Source organism: Ananas comosus, linkage group 3 (assembly GCF_001540865.1).
Source record: "Ananas comosus cultivar F153 linkage group 3, ASM154086v1, whole genome shotgun sequence".
Taxonomy (NCBI): domain Eukaryota; kingdom Viridiplantae; phylum Streptophyta; class Magnoliopsida; order Poales; family Bromeliaceae; genus Ananas; species Ananas comosus.
This window is the reverse complement of record NC_033623.1, coordinates 2945196-2959663: the sequence shown is the minus strand read 5'-3', so window position 1 is coordinate 2959663 and position 14468 is coordinate 2945196. Positions and strand designations below refer to the sequence as shown.

Genomic DNA, 14468 nt, shown 5'->3' with positions numbered 1-14468 from the left:
AGAAGAATTATGCTGGACTTCTCTTCTACACAAAATAGTTTCAATCCAACCCTTTTTCATGAATCTCTATCATCATTCTTTCGTCTTGTATAAACTTAATTAGAAGGCTAGTACTCTCGTACGCACCATACACCAAGCACATGCAACTCTTCATCACCTCGCAGTGGAACACCTAACTTTGGCCAGCCTCTAATTATCCTAGCATATGGCCGTAGAATCCAATAATGTGCTTTACATATAGAGCCTACAAAACATATTCAATTCTAATATAATTAAAAATCTTATTCAAATTAATTTTATAATCAATTTAATTTTTATAGATTTAAATATTTATTCTAATTTAACCAAAATCCTAACACAATCCATGCAGCATCATTTGGGCAGCAATTTGATTACTGCTTAAATATCCAAAAAATGCTACGGTAAACTATTTGTAAAACCAATCAGAAAATGAGGAAACAGTTTATTTATTTATTTATTTTTTTTTTTTTTTTAATGTTTGAGAAAGAGGTAGACTAGCTACCTGCTTCATTCATTGAGAAATAAACTAGGCGAAACAGTATGGAAGCAGCTAGGGCTTCCAACAATTATTATATGTTTTAATTAGAAGTTTCTATACAATCCTGCATGATAATCACTAATATATATTCATGTATAACCAATGCACTTGAAACCCTATATTTACACATGCACATGTATCTATTTTACACACAAAACCTCTTTCATCACCATCCTTCTAGCCCTATTAATGGTCATGAAGCAGAGGTAAAGGTGCTCCTCCAGCTCATCCAGCTGCTTCCTGAAGCTCACATCTTTTCTCTGTACCTCCCGCACCACCTCCTGCACCAGCCTTCCCCGCCTGACGCGCCGCCGCTCCTCCTCGCACATTCTCAGCAGCGCCGCCACGTGCTCCACCTCATCTTGTAGCCGCGCCACGAGTCGGCTGACGGTATCCAAATCCCTGTTCAGTATGTACGTCCCCTTTGCTGCCGCGTCGAGCTGGGCTACCGCACGGCCCACCCGCGAAGACATTGTGACCGGAAGAAGCGCGGGTAGAGCTACTAAAGCCATCAACGCATGCACCATGATCAATGCGCCGATCACTGCCGTCGAGGCTGTGATAATGATTAAAGAGAAACCGAATGCTCGCTTTAGCCAGTTGACAAGCCGCAGCTTGGCTTTCACCTTCTTGCGGCTTGCCTCGAGCTGCTTGAGCAGATCGGCGGAGCCGCCTTGCACCATGCGGAATTGTCGTTGAGACGAAGCTAGAAAATGAAATGGATTGAACGTCTTTGAAACCTCGGCCAGGTATTTATCAATGGCTTGGATGCTATGCTGCGGCGGGGGGTTATCGGAGACGAGCGATCGGAGCACGGCCTTGAGCGGGCGGTATCGGGCGCGTATCCGTTCAATGTCCTTCAAGATGAGGCTGAAGAGGAGGGAGGCGTTCGCAGTTTCGGAGTAGTATTCGGAGAGGAGGAAGTGGACTTCCGGGTGACAATGCTTTCGTGCATCGGCGAGAATTTCAGTGACTGTAGCTTGGTCAGGGTCGAGCAAGTGCTCCGCGAAGAGGCGGTAGGAAGGGAGGCGGGCGGCCGCAGTGCTGCTGCTGCTGCTGCTGCTGCTGCTGCTCTCATGACTCGGTTTGAGAGTGGCACCGTGGTCTAAGGTGAGATCCAGCACGCGGGCCCAGAACTCGTTATAGGACTCGGTGCGGAACGCACTTGCATACTCCTCGCGGAGGTTGAAGCTCGTCGAAGCGATCGGAATGACGACTCCATCGACTGCTGATTCAAACAAAACATGCATGTATATATGAGTATAAATATGAGAAAGTAATGCATATGTTTTGTTTTATGAAAGTACATGATGGGTGGTATTACCTTTCTTATTAGCTTGGTGTTTGCATGAGCTAAAAATGTTGAACTTCATACACATATTTCCCCTCTATTTTTTGGATACCCGAATGAACTATAAATGAAAGAACAATGGGTGGTGAGAGTGCAACCAAAGAAGATGTAGAAGAAGAAGAAGAAGAAGAGAGCAAGAGATGCTTCTATAAGTAAAAAGAAGAAACCTTCTTTGAGATAGCTAGAAGGTGATGAGCTACTTATTTGCAAGCTTAAAGGGACAGTAAAGATATATGTATATATCACTTCTTTAATTTATTGAGGAATAATCTTTGAGTTAAAGGCTTATTATATGTCATGGAGATAACATAGAAAGCTTATATACATAAATTAATGGTAAAAATGTATAAAGACCCCTCGAGTTTAGGCAATTCTAAAATAGTTTCCTCAATAAATTAAAGAAGTGATATATACATATATCTTTACTGTCCCTTTAAGCTTGCAAATAAGTAGCTCATCACCTTCTAGCTATCTCAAANCATGGAGATAACATAGAAAGCTTATATACATAAATTAATGGTAAAAATGTATAAAGACCCCTCGAGTTTAGGCAATTCTAAAATAGTTTCCTCAACCTTTTTTTTTATTGAGACCTCTTGATTTTTTAAAAAAAATTAAGTAATTTTAGTCAAAGAAAATTGGAGATTCTATCAAAATCATTGATGCAGATTTCGCCAAATTAAATTATTTTATTTTTTTCAGCAAATAAAACTAGGTTAGTTAACAGTTCATAACTAATATAATTATTAAATTTGATAAAATTTTTAATTTAACTAAAAAATTAGAAGTAGAAGGGGCTCTTTCAGGCGCTGCTATAGACGAGGGGTCTCCGTACATTTTTACCCCACAATTAATTTTAGCTCCGTGGCTTGGAGAAATGGGTAAGGTTTCGGTGGAAGCTTAAAAGCAAGTACAAAGAGTGGCACGTACTCAACGGAAAACTTGGGGTTTTAGAGAGAGAGAGAGAGAAAGAGAGGAGAGAGACGCGGAGTACGTGTATATTATATCCTAATCGTTTTCTAGCAAATCATAGCCGTGTGATCATCCTTAAAGGGCTAAAATTTAACCGTGTGATCTATTTGTAAAATCTAGTTTCTTGCTAATTAATACGCTGTTAGGGGACTTGGGGTGATCCGTGGCTGAGAATGTACGTACGTGGGCCCATGCGGATCTTTTTTCCGTTTCTTGTGGAGGGGGATGTATTTTTTGTGGACACGTGGCAATTTTTTTATGGTGACATGTGGATGAGGAGATCTATGATATTTAATCGTGGTCCAAGTGGGAGGTGTTGAGTATCTTATTCAAGAAGTAATTATTATAAATAATTAGTTATAAATACAGTATATATACATATAGAACTAGGCTGGAATACTATTAATAGTACCAAGTTATTGGTACTATTGAATTTTTAGCCTTTGGATTGAGAAATATGCAGTTAGGATGATGTGGGCCCCCTAGGGTTGAGTGGGTGGTTGGTTGAATAGTATAATCTAACGGGTAAAAATAATCAAAGGGGTTAATCTAACGGCAGAAAACTTGATAGCACCAAGTGTTTGGTGCTATCGATAGCATAGCAGTCGGACTATATATATATATATATAAAGAGAGAAAGAGAGAGAGAGAGAGAGAGAGCGAGTCCGGCTGAGATACTATCAATAGCACGAAGTATTTTGTACTATCAAGTTTTCTGCCGTTAGATTTACCTCTTTTATCATTTTCAACCGTTCGATTATACTATTCAACCAATCACCCACTCAACCCTAGGGGGCCCACATCATCCTAACCACACATCTTTTAATCTAAGGACGGAAAACTTAATAGCCCTAGTCATTGATGCTATTAATAGTATTCCACCTATTCTCCTAGATATTATAATATATAATATATATATAAGACGAGAGAAGACGAGGATGGAACGAGGGATTAGAGAGAGAGAGAGAGAGCTATTATACTATCAGAAATATATAAGAATTTGATATTTCGCGACTTGTATGGCCCTTAAATCAGTCTCTTTAATCATTTCTAACCTTTGTAATTAGTACTATTATACCTTGTGGGACCACTCACCCTAGGTACTACTCAACTCGTAGAGGGCTTAAAGGAGCGCAATACTCCCACGTACAAATTTTATTCAAGAGTCAAAAAATCGAAAGTATCAAATCTTCTATACTTCTGATAGATTATAGTACGCTCGACAGTCTCTAACACACACACACACACACAACACAACACACACACACACACATACAATAATCATATATATATATATATATATTGGAGATATAGCTTAGACAGTGTAATATTTGTATGATGAATATCATTTGGTAGTATTGTAATGTGATTGAATGCACAAATTTTATTTGTTTGCTCGGTAGGTATATTTGCAAGATTTTTGTTATTTTGTTATCCGTGAAATAAAATAAATTATTTTCAAACTAGATTTATCTTTTTTTTTATTAAGATGTGCGAGTGGTAGGTTATGATTATCTTTATGTAAACTATTTATTTCTTCCAATTGCTTGCTTCTATAACTTGCATCTCATGGGATGTCCGAATATGACCACCAGTTGGCCTCAAACTGCAGCTTCAATTGTAACGAGTACAGAACTGCAACTCGACCAACTACGCCAACCAAATAACTTTTAGATTTGCCTTCCTAGTTGCAGATGTAACTACTTAGACACATTTTCGAAATCGGCCCTTTTGTCTTAGACTTCTTTAGTTTTTAGTGTTTTTTTTATTTAAATGCTATATTAGTTTAGTCTGAAAATTATCAAGTTTTAATAATCAATAATAATATTAGTTTCCATCGAATTTAATGTTAAATTAAATCAAAATTTATTATTAAATCAAAAGATTTTCTTAACCCAAATCACTTGGATATAACAATTATATACCCTCCGACCATCAAGGCAGAGACAAAATTGATAAAAACTATAGTGATTATTAACTTGATCAAATTTTAACTAACTAAATATAGCATTTAAATAAAAATTAAAGAAAACTAAAGAATGCCCACCCTCCCTGTCACCCCCCCCCCCCCCCCACACCGATCTAGCCAAACTCAACCCCCCTGAGTAAAGGGACACGCCTTTGCATCAAATGAAAAGACATATATACTTTTTCGTAAGAATAACTACTTAATTTACTAAAAACAAGGACAATCATTCGCTAATTTAATTCTTCAAATTATTCTCTCACTTCTTCCACCGTTACAATCTACGCTAACAATCACGAGCTGCGTTTTCAGCCCACGTGAAGGCCACACTTATACCCAATTAATTTTCTCGTATTGCTGCTACTCGATTTAATTAGGGCCTTTTTCTTGTACCTAAAAAAAAACTTCAAAAAAAAAAAACCCTATTAAATACATCAAAGTATTACTTTGCATCCTATTTTTTAAAAGTAATCTTAATGCACCTGAACTTCAATAAAGTATACCAAATTGATTCATTTTGTCATTAGACTTCGATTTCATTGATGAAAAAATGAACTAAATGCTAGGTAAGAGATTTTTGAACTCATATTTGTACTGAAAACACAAATGAGACCCTATCATTTAACAAACGGATGGCAAACGGATGGTTGAACTAACTCAAAACAAAACTCTTTCTGACAACAGATATTGTTTTCAGATGGAAAGAAACGTTATGACACCAAGTTTCTTATAAAAAAAATATTATTAAAAGATTAATGAACTTAATATCAGATGATGAAACAGCCCAATTTGACATGTTGTATTAAACGATTATGAGGCATTAAGTTCAATTTCAAAAAATAGGGGCCAAAAGAAAACTTTGGCAAAATTCCAGAGGCCACTAGTGCAATTAATATTTAAAACTATGTAGGCGTGTTGTCAAATGAGAGTGAAAAATATTGGTGTCAATTTCACAAACACTTGGTGGGCAATTTCACAACCCACTCTCTACAAACATCAAATGGAGAGCCAAGCACAAGAGCAATAACAAAATAAACCAAATCACAAGAACACAAAGATTTACGTGGTTCGGCCATGCCTACATCCACGGGAGAACAATGCAAAAGAAGCTTCCACTATAAATTTGGAGATTACAAGAGAAATTCAAATAGAAGAAATATCACATTAACTCCAAGATATAAAAGAGAGCTCCAACAATCTCTAGCTCTATCCAAATGGTGTAAACCACACCTCACAAGGAAGATCACACCTCCTTCTTGATAGAACCAAGATCAAAACCAACTCTAGGGTTTCTCTCTTTCTCCCACTTTTTTTCTCACTCTTTACTTCTCTCTCTATTTTTTCTCTCTATTCTAATATCCCACTTTAGCTCCCTAAGAGAAGAGGCTAACAATATGGGCCTTTGGATCAAAAGAATCATGATCCAAAAGCTTACAAATAGGGGCCCACATACATGATAAGAAAATATAGAAAGGGGAGATTTTGACTTCACCAAATTACATAGCCCAAATAGCAAGGCCCAAATAAGAAATAGGCCCAATATAATTAGCTCAACAAGGCGATTACTAACAAAATTTATTGTGAGGCTCAGAAAACTCAAAAAATTAGCGACGTCGATTCATGATTATAGGAGACCTCTGTAATGCCTAGAGAATAGTCTTCATCAGGGTACGCAACTCCGAGTAACTTTCGGTTAATTTTGGATATTCAAGAGATTTTGGCAGTTCTGAAATCAGCTTCACTTGCAGAAATAAAATAAGGACAGTTCAGCAAAGCATTGAATAGCTAAAACCTATTCTCAGTGCAGTGAAAACCTCACTTGATGAATTTTCTTAATAACTATTTAAACGAAGTCGCAAACAAAGGAGCAGTTGAAGTTCTTACCATCAACTTACATCTTAATATCCTTGTGATATCGTCGCAGAGAAATGACAATCAGAATTAATAATGCGCAAGTTCTCAATTTTTTGTGATCTCCTTCTACAACATGAAAAAAGAAAAGGCGAGAACACTTGAGAAACTTGGAATTATGCGCAATAGCAGATTATATGAGTACTTAGTCCTTGACTTCAACAGGTTGCATCTTTTCGGCCTCCTGCCTTAGTTCCTCGAACAAAGCTGATGACAAGTATCTTTCCCCCAAGCTCGGATGAACCGTCTGTAAGTAATTTTAGATAGCGCGCAAGATCAAATTAGTCTTCGCAACTTATTTAAGTAAACAGGTGAGAGAATTGGATTTAGAGGGGAACTTGAAATGAATATGTTAATCTATGTTACTTTTCAAATAAAACAAGTATATATACATGATGTCTGTTAAGGAAACTTTTTGAACTTTTTCTGAAATTAACTGACAACAGAGGGCAATAGGTGTTAATTGATCAAGAATCTGCATTTACATAACAAGCGACTCCCTTGTAACCACACGGCTCGTGAATTGCGATTTCGATCTGACAGATAAAAGCTCAAGATATCCGGCTTCAAATACACTACTCAACAGTAGCCTAGATCTGTTTTTGAATAAATGAGGGCGGAAAATGCTAGGTGGAGAGTAATCTCTACAAGCTTGTATACTTGGTAACCATTCTTATTGTGCTACACATCAACTTAATTAGTACCTTACTGTGAAATTATATGAAACAATCGTTGGAAGAGGAGAGTTTAACTGCTACTAGACTAGCTATCTAATGAATGCTCTGGATTGTCAAATTAGACTTGCTCTTCACCACTCTTGAGGAAATTTCCCGGTCTCAAATGCAGTCATTCTGCTCTGATACCATGTCATATTATATGAAACAACTGTTTTCTTCAAAAACTTAAGCTATTAGAGAACTGTGTTTTAAATATTTTATATTCGACACTTCACTTTGCGTAATGACAAACTAACCTCAAAAAAATTGGAAAAGACCTAGAGATGCTTTAGCATGGATTATAACTGCTCGATATATAATGCAATTCTGGTTAATAATGAGATTTCTCTAATTCAAACATTGGATGTGAACCCAAAAGGGGAGGGGAAAAAAAAAAAGAGGAGCTGCAAATGAATATTCGACTAGAAATAGAACTGTTAAAAAGCCTGAACAACAGTAAGATAATATCTAGCAAGTTATGAACAGGAAATGATCAGCTCTATACCATTAAATTATTGTTGATTGTCATCAAATGATGTAACTCAGGTTCAGGCATATATCTCAATTCACATAACAACGACTCTTGTATTTAGATTCAGCCAATAATGATAATGAATGTACCGACTTGGCAGTGTAGTCATATAACTGTAACAGTGTTACTATAGAAAGTGAAGTTGCGTAAACTTGGAGAATAGTTTGTGAAGATATTTGATCTTTTTAATTAAGACTAAAGCAACATACCACAATAAGTTTCCCTTTGTTTTCCGGCTTACTCGCAAGACTAAGTGCTGCAACCGTATTGGCTCCCGATGATATCCCTACCTACAAAATTGAAGAAATTTTGATGGCAAATGTTCCAATCAACACCAACATTACAAGAAATAGTACTCGCGAAGCATCCAAAAATTTGCATAATCGATGCTAGTAACATTTGACTAGATATAAATTTATTACCAGAAGTCCCTCTTTTCGTGCTAATTCTCTCGCCATGTTCACCGCATCGTCACTTCGTACCTGTAACTTAGTCGTCTCCAGTTAGCTCGACGAGTATACATGCAAGACTTCATAAATTGGAGGAAAAAAAAAGTAGACTGATTTTAAAATTAGAAGGACTAAAACTATCATATAAAAATAACTCAGAAGAACAAGCTGGTAACTTGCCTCAAGAACTTTCTCCATTACATCCATGTCGAGAATTTTAGGCTTGAAGCCAACTCCATTTCCAGTGATTAGATGAGGGCCTAAAAGTAATCCGAATGCGACGACATCAAATTATTACACAAACTAATTAAGCTACTAAATATCGCAAATTTGAAAACAGGCATAGTTTCTACAAATCTTATCAGAAGGAAAGAATAACAAAACTAAATTTTATATTTTATATCAAGAAACTCATTTAGCCAATTGTTTCCTTTGATCATATTTTCAAAAGATAATATTACGAAATATAACCGCAATACCTGGTTTACCACCATTCAGAATATTTGATTCAGCAGGCTCGACTCCATATATCTACAAAAAACGACAACTGTGAAATCATTGAGTACATAATTTCGTAAGCTTTAAATCGACGACTAAATACAACGACTTAGTATCATAGAAGCTATCATAAAAGGCACTCAAACTATTTAGTTGTATTTCGGAATGAGTAACACAATACCTTGACATTAGGGTTCATAGATTTCAGGTATCTCCCAACACCAGTCACAGTACCTCCACTCCCTATTCCCATAACGAAGATGTCGACTTGCCCTAGAGTATCTTCCCATATCTCAGGGCCAGTGGTTTCAAAATGGATCTGGTATTAGAAAAAAATAATAATTAAACATAACTTTATAAAACAAAAATGGGTATTTAGATTCAAATATACAGAAACATGACAAATGTGCAGAATTAGGATCTGATCATAGTTATTTCAGTTTCACTTCTATAAAATAGTCAATTGCGGACATTAGGAAGTATGTATATAAGAAAATCTAATTGCAAACAAAGTTATATTTAATTATTCACTTCGATTCATTTTGATATGAAATACTAAGAAAGTCTGACTAATACAGAGTTGAAACAAAAACTTTTATAGCCGAATCGAGAACTACCCAAGATATCCTATTGCTTCTTTCTAACAGTAAAATGAATAAAACTGGCGAGACGAAATTAGTACAAAATATAAGCACTTTTAAGTTTGTTAATCTTAAAATCTCATGATTGCAAAATCTTGTCACTCATTAGCTAAATCCTACTTTCGTAAAGACGAATAGAGACGTGAATTCTTATCGATAGGCATGAAGAGCTTGAAAAGATGATACTATTCGAAGTACGTAAAAAATATAACATGTAGAAGAAGAGGTTAAGCTACTTTATCATTTGCAGGATTCTCAAACTGCTGAAGCATGAAGGCGTCGGGATAGGACTCCATAAGTTCATACGCTTTCTTCACAGTTCCGCCCATCCCTTTGGCAGGGTCAGTCAGCACCAAATTTGCACCGTACGCCCTCATGACGACCCTCCTCTCGAGGCTCGTGTACGACGGCATGGTGAGCACCATCTTGTAACCTTTCAGAGCCGCGATGAACGACATACTGATCCCCATGTTCCCCGACGTTGGCTCGATCAAAGTCGTCTGATATAAACATAGAATCAATTAATGTGTCGGTATGTGGAGCTAATGTGATATCTTAAGTGAGTTCTTTCTAACAAGATTAATTTTTTGGATTGTAATTTAGTGTTCAGAAACAAAATGTAGATAGGTTGTCAAAGAAGTTAGACAAGGTATAGTATGTCCACTATGTTGATCTACTATTAATATGGCCTTTGAAAATGGATTGATATGGCACTCTATTGCAGCAACAACAACAACAACAACAACAACAACAACAACAACAGTATAAAGATTGTATAGTAGGAAAATTGTACAGCAATAGGTGAAAATAAGATTCTTAAGCTTGTTCTATTTAAAAAGTTACTTTTAAAATTGCCAATTCGAAGGCCATCACGCTAGGGATGAAAGTGGTTAGGGTAAACTCCAATTGAAACTAATTTGACATTTTAAAAATAAATTTAATAATTAGATAAAATTTAAACTAATTTGAATAAAAATAAATTAAACTTTAAATAAAAATTAATTTAGTGTATTTTTTTTAAAAAAAGATCTATGGAGTACCCTGGGGATGGTAACTCGATCATGTGGGGGACAGGATGCGATCTCTAATTTCTTCTTTCAATTATTTTTTTTTAATTTTCTTCGTACGTTTAAAGAAAAGAGATAGATTAATTTATCTCTTGTTTTAATTTAATACAATCACGTGCAGGATCTGAGCCTGTTTAATTAGTAATTTAATTTAGTTTAACAAGAAGAGTCTACTGTATTATTAGATAAATTAAAAAAAAAAGGGAAAAATTGAAAATTTAAGAGGAAGTTTATATAGTTGGAGGTAATTGTAAACAATGTATGGTTGGAGATAGATACAATTGAAATAAAAAAATAAGGCAGTAATAGCTACATGTATTTTATTTGGTTGGATGTAATAAAAAGCGGTACACTTATAATAATTTGTTTAACACCATACAGTTGAGAATTGTATATTCAAATTTTAATATTGGGTGGTATCGTTACTTCCCATTTAGAAAAAAAACAGAGAGTATTTTTAGTCCAATACCGTCTTTGAATTCGTATACAGCTAAAACTACAGTGTAATTTTAATTGCATGCAATCAAACAACCTCTAACGGTATAAATCATTGGATGATGGGTATATGATTTATACTCATATCGATTGTACCTAATGCAAGTTGGCTAAGGATCAAATGATTGGCATCTGCATTAATATAAAAATATTTAAACACAGTTCTCTATCAGTTTAAGTTTTTGAAGTACAACGATTGTTTCATATATTTCACATAACATCAAAGCAGAAAATATTAAATTTGAATCACGGCAAGCACCTATTATTATAATTTCCTTCTATTTAATTCAATTTCACGTCATGGGCGTACAAAAATTCTCCAACCCAGACGTGAGAGAAATGTTAAATATAAAAATATTTAAATAATATTTTCTATCCGCGAACGTTTTTAGAATATAACAGTTATTTTATATATTTCACAATCTGAGATCCTAAATTTAAAACTTAATTACTTCATATTTTTATTTGAATTTATTTTTCTAAAAAAATAAATGAAAAATAAATGGAACAGACAGCAGCAATATTTTTTTTTTTTTTTCTGAGAGAGATAGGTAGCACGCTACCCGCTTCGTTTATTTCATTTAGAAATAAACTTAGCTGAAAATGTGAATCAATTAGAATTCGAACTTGAGTCTCGGGTACCAACCATCAAGTCCTTTGCCACTTGCTCTAAAGACGGTCAGTGACAGCGGTAATTTTTGGTTGCAAATTTAGTGGACTAACCTTGCCTGGAGCTATCAACCCTCTCTTCTCAGCATCTTCGATCATGGAAAAAGCCGGCCTGCGCGACAACCAAGTGGGACGACGAAACATTACCCACAACGTACGGCGCTGATTAATAAATACAGTAAAAAATGGACGGCTCTGACTCGGTTGGTGCCAGGCGATGGCCGAAAGCATTCGGATCTAGAAAGTCAGTGGTGGCAGACAAACCTGTCTTTAACGCTGAAGGAAGGCTGCAGGAACTCCAGCTTGGCCGCCACCCGGGCCTCACACCCTTCTGTCACCTTGTTCAGATACACCAACGGCGTCCTCCCAATTAGCTGCACTTTTTTTTTTTATTTTTTTTCAAAAGAAAATATTTAGAATATTAATGCTATGTTTTGATATTGAATTATTATATCCACTAATAACTTATTTCATGAGAGATCAACTATTGCAAAATTGTTGAGTAAATTTTAAAAAATATATACTTGTAAGCGACATATTTTTATGCATCCGAACGTGGCCAAAAAATATTTCTTTCCCATCTAAAAGAGAGAAAAATAATATGCTATCTGTTTCGTTTATATTTTTAAAAATAAACTCGCCAACTAATTTTCACCACATTAGTGCTATATTGGCAATATAAACATTGTTGAAACAACCGAATAATTGAAATAAATAATAAAATACAAGAACCTTATTGTTAAAAAGAAAATTAGACCAATATCTTTTAGAAAAAAGGTAAGGATTGGACTGTTGGGTGCAATTAATCCAAGAAATAAAAAGAGTGACGCTATACGTACACCCAAAAAAATAATGCAAATTTTACTGTTAATAATATCCAATGGTACATAGGCTAAATATCCAATAACAATATTTTTGCACTAATACCGACCGTCCCTACAAAAGGCTTGGTGGTTGATACTCGAGATCCAAGTTCGAATCCTAGTTGATTCACATTTTTAGCTAAGTTTATTTCTAAATGAAATAAACGAAGCGGGCAGCGTGCTACCTATCTCTCTCCGAAAAAAAAAAAAAAAAAAAAAACACATTTTTGCACTAATCCTATCAATTTATTTTTTTAAATATTAAAAGAAGTCTGTACGACGCTTAGATGCGTCGGCATAAAATTTACACCATAACTTTAAAAATACAAATAATAATTCTATAATAAAAAAATCAATATCTAATTTATTTTTTAAACTTTCAAAAAATATCTAATATATTTTGGCTAAATTAATTGCTGAAAATTTTCTTGTCAAAACTCGATTTTTCACTTTCCTCTCCTGTCATTTAAAAATCTACATTTTACCCCTTTATAAAAAAATAAATGTTCACAGGGGTACGGTGTGAACTTTGATGATAAAATAACCATTTTGCCCCCCACCATGTTCACAGGAGAGAATACTAAGGGCATTTTTATCATAAAAAAATATATAATAATATTTTATAAATGGAACCTTAACGGATTACTAACAAGGAGCGAAGTGAATATTTTTTATTTTATAAGAAGGTAAAGTATAAATTTTTAAATGGTAGGAAGAAAAGTGAAAAATCGGGATTTTATGTAATTTAGCTGCTGACCTCATCACTTTCTGCCATAGCTATTCAATTGGATTGCTGACCTCATCAATATGACTAAAGAAAAATCTTCTAATTCAACAACATGAGGTGAGGGAATTTTCGAAAATTTATCTGTAAGTTTGGATGTTAAATTTGCAATCCCAGATAGTCGACGGCGCCGCCATTTGTTTTGACACCGAAATTGTCAGATCGTCCGATCATCCACTTATGAATATTGTACAGAGATCGGTCAATTGACTTCCGCTGGGTGGAGAGCAAAAGTGAAGTCGAGTTCGCTGAACTCACGGGCTCCTCGTTCTCCGACTTCACGACTTCCAAATCGCTTCTAAAGTGTAGGGTTATTTGATGTAGTGTTATCTCCTTAGTACAATTACGAAAAAAAACTTAACAGCGATTTAATCTAAAATTTTAAATAATTTATTCTATAGTCGAAATAGAAGTTCTAAATTAGTTTTTTCAAAAATTTTAAAACTTAGGATTTGTATTTCCATTTGCAATCATAGCAAAAATTTTGGACCTTCTGGTCATTAGATAATAATACAGCAAAAGGTAGAAATAAAACCAATAAGTAGGCGTTTGTAGAGAGAGAGAGAGAGAGAGAGAGAGAGAGAGAGAGAAGGGAAAGCATAATTTTGCCTGGGAAGGTAGCTTGCTGATTTTGAGAGCAGAGAGGTCCCTGATGGCTGGAGAGGCTGCCTGGTGATCTACTGCCTGCTGGGTAGAGAAAGAATTAGTCACCCTCTGCAGAAGAGAGAGCTTGCTGCTTCCCCTCCTCATCACCCCCATCAGCTTCTCCATCTCTCTCTCTCTCTCTCCCCCTTCTCCCCCCTCTACTTGTGTGTGTGGATTGTGCTAATCTGCTTGTCAGCTTAAATATACACAGCCACAAGGAAAGTTCCAAAACTACTACCTGTATATCAGTAGGTGATATTAATCTTACACCCAATTAATGTATCTACAGATTTAGGCACTGCTCTATGAAAAGGTATTGTTTATACCAAGGTTTAAAGTGCAGTGACACG

General features: G+C 35.4%; 2 protein-coding genes across 2 annotated transcripts; both read right to left on the bottom strand.

Moving 5' to 3' along the window:
* Positions 558-1957, bottom strand: LOC109708240 (UPF0496 protein 3-like). The gene is made up of 2 exons (XM_020229900.1): positions 1884-1957; positions 558-1784 (listed from the first exon to the last, which is right to left on the bottom strand). The coding sequence occupies exons 1-2, from the start codon at positions 1936-1938 to the stop codon at positions 700-702; spliced, it is 1140 nt and encodes a 379-aa protein (XP_020085489.1). The 5' UTR covers positions 1939-1957; the 3' UTR covers positions 558-699.
* On the bottom strand, positions 6651-14389 carry LOC109708166 (bifunctional L-3-cyanoalanine synthase/cysteine synthase 2, mitochondrial-like). Its single transcript, XM_020229792.1, has 10 exons — positions 14083-14389; positions 12091-12200; positions 11881-11938; positions 9832-10095; positions 9136-9273; positions 8936-8987; positions 8637-8716; positions 8430-8489; positions 8217-8297; positions 6651-7006 (listed from the first exon to the last, which is right to left on the bottom strand). The coding sequence occupies exons 1-10, from the start codon at positions 14242-14244 to the stop codon at positions 6905-6907; spliced, it is 1107 nt and encodes a 368-aa protein (XP_020085381.1). The 5' UTR covers positions 14245-14389; the 3' UTR covers positions 6651-6904.